Consider the following 3,930-nt stretch of genomic DNA (forward strand, 5'->3'; position numbering starts at 1 on the left):
GGTGGCTATCTTACAACAGAAAAACTTCAAAAACAGACTCCAACGAGAGACTGCTGAGCTGGAATTGATATGCAAACTAGATACAATCAACTCAGGATTGAATAAGGACTGGGAATGGCTGAGCCATTACAAACATTGAATCTATCTCCCCTTGTAAGTATTCTCACACTTCTTATCAAACTGTCTGTACTGAGCTATCTTGATTATCACTTCAAAAGTTTTTTTTTTTTCTCTTACTTAATTGGCCTCTCAGAGTTGGTAAGACAACTCCCACCTGTTCATGCTCTCTGTATGTGTGTATATATATCTCCTCAATATATGTTTCACTCTATATGCATCCGAAGAAGTGGGCTGTAGCCCACGAAAGCTTATGCTCTAATAAATTTGTTAGTCTCTAAGGTGCCACAAGTACTCCTGTTCTTTTTTTAGTCTTTAAGGCGCCACAAGACTACTCGTTGTTTGTGCTGAAACAGACTAACACCGCTACCCCTCTGAAACTTGTCCCAGAATTCCAGCACTTAGCAGAATCTAATGTTGACTTTTTAGCTAATCCTTGGACTGCAGCACGTAAAACAAACTAATCCACATGAGACTTAAACAAGCTGTCTACAAGTTTATCCTATGGCTGAGAATGAAACTGCACAGAGGAAAAATACAGTAATCCCAGCCATGTGGATCTGCAAGAGAAAATGCATTGGCAGGATATCAGTAAGTGCTGGGCTGATCGCTAGGGCCCCGATTCAGGAAAGCATTTTAGTACATGCTCATAGATCTAACTTTAAATATGTGCTTAAGTGCTTCCCTGAATCAATATTTGGAGAAATGGGGTATTTTCTATCAGGCAGGCAGGCTCCTCCTTCTCTGGTTTCATTAGTCCAACACCCTAAAACAAAGCTTAGCAAGGTTAATTTAGGCACCACCAGATCTCTGTTTTCCAACCTATCACTACCATTGTCATTAGGGAAGAAGAGGAATGTAAAAAGGGGTTGTGATATTTATAATAGTAGGGGGTGCATTATCTTTACAATAAACATGCTGAGTCAGATCCTCAGCTCGTGTAAATCAGCGTAACTTCACTGAAATCAAGGGATCTATTCTGATTTACACAGGTCGAAGATCTGGCTCATAGTGCTCAACATGTTCATATTGCATGCAAATATAAATGTTACTGCAACAGTAGGATTCAGAAATTGAGGCACAAAGAAGCCAAGAAATTAGGAATTAAGGCCAGATTAGGAGATCTAAAGTGTACAGAACTTTGCCAAATGTCTGCTAATGGGGGAACATGATAACTACAAGTATTTGAAAGATGTAAACAATAAGGAAAGAGGAATTGTTTGGGTTTTTTTCCCCAAGGGACATAACTATGAGTATTATGATGATCTATATAGCACTGCTGGTCCGGATGGCCGTTTTAGACAAGTGAAAAGACAAAGTCTCTGCCATAAAGTTTTACAATCTAACTTAGACAGATTACTCAATAAGAAATGAAAACAGATTATGGAGGGAGGAGTCAACTGAAAACAAGGAGAAAAAATATAAACATTTGCATAGTAACCCCGTGTTTTCAGTTGCTGATAGTTTTCCAAAACTTTCACCTTTCAGGCTCAAGTTTTCCAGAACTGCTCTCTGTCTCAAGGTGAAATTTCTGGAATGCCTGGGCACAGCTGGTTCCGCCCCTTTGGAGTGTGAGAATGAAAATATAGATGACACTGTCACCATTATAAAATCTGTTCTAGATCTTTATTTTAAACCACTTTAGTGCTCACAGGACTGCGATTGTGAAGATGGAATTGGCACCCTAATATTCCCCTTATATTAGAAATAGCGTGTGTGGAGCAGTTGTTGTTATTACATCAGGGGGCAGATAGAGACACTAAAGCTCATTCTTCATTTTGGAAGGTGGGCATTGGACTGCAGAGGTCAGAGCAGACAGTGGCAGGCTGCAGATTCCACCATGCCCTTGCTGCTGTGTTAAGCAATGTTTCTTTAAATCAAAGGAATCTATGCCTTAATAAGAACAGCACTCTGTGCTCATATCATTATAGACTCTTATGAGGGGTAGAGTTTAGATGCACTCTTGCTATTTCTTGATGTTTCAGTGCTTATTATTATTAATCACGGTTATTACAGTAGTGCCTAAGGACTAACCAAAACCAGGGCCCCATTGTGCTAGGCACTGTACAAACAGAATACTAGATAGTCCCTGTCCCAAAGAGCTGACAATTGAAATACACCAGACAGACACAGGAAAGGTGTAGCTCACACAAGCAGAGTGGACAATGTGATGGCAGCAAACGGCATGTTAGTGGCCTGATTTTTTTTACCCATATTAAAGGTAAACTGATTTAAAAAAAAAAAAAACATTTAAGATGCCAAATGCTCCTGAAGATTACATTTTAAAACAAAAAAGATACAATATAGGAACTCTGTTTCTTTACATCCAGACTGTGACTGAGCAGATCTTTCATTACTCTGAAATCTCTGCTATCAGTGTAAACACCCAATATTACCATCACCCTAATCACAGATTCAATAGCTATGCCATAAAGTGGTAATGCACTGATCTCCTGGTAGGGACAGCTGTAGACTGTTCCCTTTATTTCCAATCCCTAGTCAGTATCACTGCAGGTCACTCCTGGGCCACCATCTGGTCTGGCTCACACACTTGGCAACTATATAAGAGAAGCCAGTAGGGCAGCGTAACCCCACAGCGGCCACTAGACAAACAGGCAGGCCACAGCCAGGCAGTAGGCACAGCTGCTGGGGGCAGCAGGGCAACATGCCTCATACGTTTCACCCTGCTGGGTTTGTGCCCCTCACGGCAGCTGTGGGGCTAATACGGCCCTATGGCAGAGCTGAGGGTCGTTGGGGCCTGGCTCTCAGAGGTGCTGAGCGCTCGCAGCTCCAGGTGCACAGTCCGTGTGACCAAGTGCAGGGCACCATGGCGACAGGCAAGGCCTGGCACGCGAGAGGCCTGGGTGCTGCACCTATGGGTGTCAGGGCAAGAGGGGATCCCCACCTGGCTCCCCTGCATTGCCCTGACCTCTATGCCACTGGCCAGGCCCTCTGCCCAAGCAGGGCCCCCAGCATGTCCCCCTCTGCCCTCCAGGACCCAGGCACTGCCATGCCACCTGGGCTGGGAAGGGCTCAGGGATCGACTGGTGATGTCTGGCAACCCCACACAGGCTCTGCGATGGACCTCTCAGAGCTGCCAACCCGACCATCGAGCGCTCTGGGGGCGATTAGCAAAGGCGCCCCCTCCTCCGCGAGGTTGTTCAGAGGGCGGAACCTCGCCTCTGGGATCTATTGCTCAGGCCGGTCGCCATGACTAGAGGCACGTTCACCAACAGCACACGTGACTCGGGTTTGGGCACGTGCGACCCGAGACCCTCGGGCCCCCTCGGGGGAGGGGGGAGCGCGCGCGAGGAGCGAGCCCGAGAAGAGCCCGTGTAGCCCCCTCCCCAGGGTCGGGGGGGCGGATTGGGCGCAGCCCCCCGGGGAAGCGAGGAGGCTTGGGGGGGCGGGCGGCACACAGCCCCCCGGGGAGCGGAGGGGGCGGGCTGGACGCAGCCCCCCCCGGAGGGATGGAGTGGGGGGCTCACCTTGTGCGTCCCCCCCGCTGGTGAGCACCGCCAGGGCCATACCGGCTCCCGACATCCGCAGCTTCTCCAGCTCTAGCGCCGCCGCCATCCCGCCAACTCAGCGCCTCCCCGCCGCCAGCACAGCACGGGCAGTAGCCAGCCGAGCGCCGCCTCCCCGCGACCTTCAGCCTCGCTCCGCCCTGCCCGGGCCCCCGCCCCGCTGCTGCTGCTGCGTCCGGGACTGCCAGCCCCGCGTGTGGAGACACCCCAGCCCCCGCCCCCACATAGAGACAGCCCCGACCCCCCCCCCTCCGGCCACTGACACCCCCCTGCAGTGACACCCCCT

General features: G+C 49.3%; 1 protein-coding gene across 2 annotated transcripts in view; it reads right to left on the reverse strand.

The window, feature by feature from the left end:
• Nucleotides 1-3,701, reverse strand: part of PFKL (phosphofructokinase, liver type) — a 38,719-nt gene extending 35,018 nt beyond the window's left edge. For both annotated transcript variants that reach the window (XM_026660780.2, XM_026660779.2), the window contains exon 1: nt 3,606-3,701. In XM_026660780.2, the coding sequence (XP_026516565.1) occupies nt 3,606-3,693 (88 nt within the window). In that variant the 5' untranslated portion in view covers nt 3,694-3,701. The remainder of the gene's footprint in view (nt 1-3,605) is intronic.
• Between the last annotated feature and the right edge of the window lie 229 nt (nt 3,702-3,930).

The sequence above is a fragment of the Terrapene carolina genome, unplaced genomic scaffold (genome assembly GCF_002925995.2).
Source record: "Terrapene carolina triunguis isolate 2854851 unplaced genomic scaffold, T_m_triunguis-2.0 Scaffold837, whole genome shotgun sequence".
In the NCBI taxonomy this organism is placed as follows: Eukaryota; Metazoa; Chordata; order Testudines; family Emydidae; genus Terrapene; species Terrapene triunguis.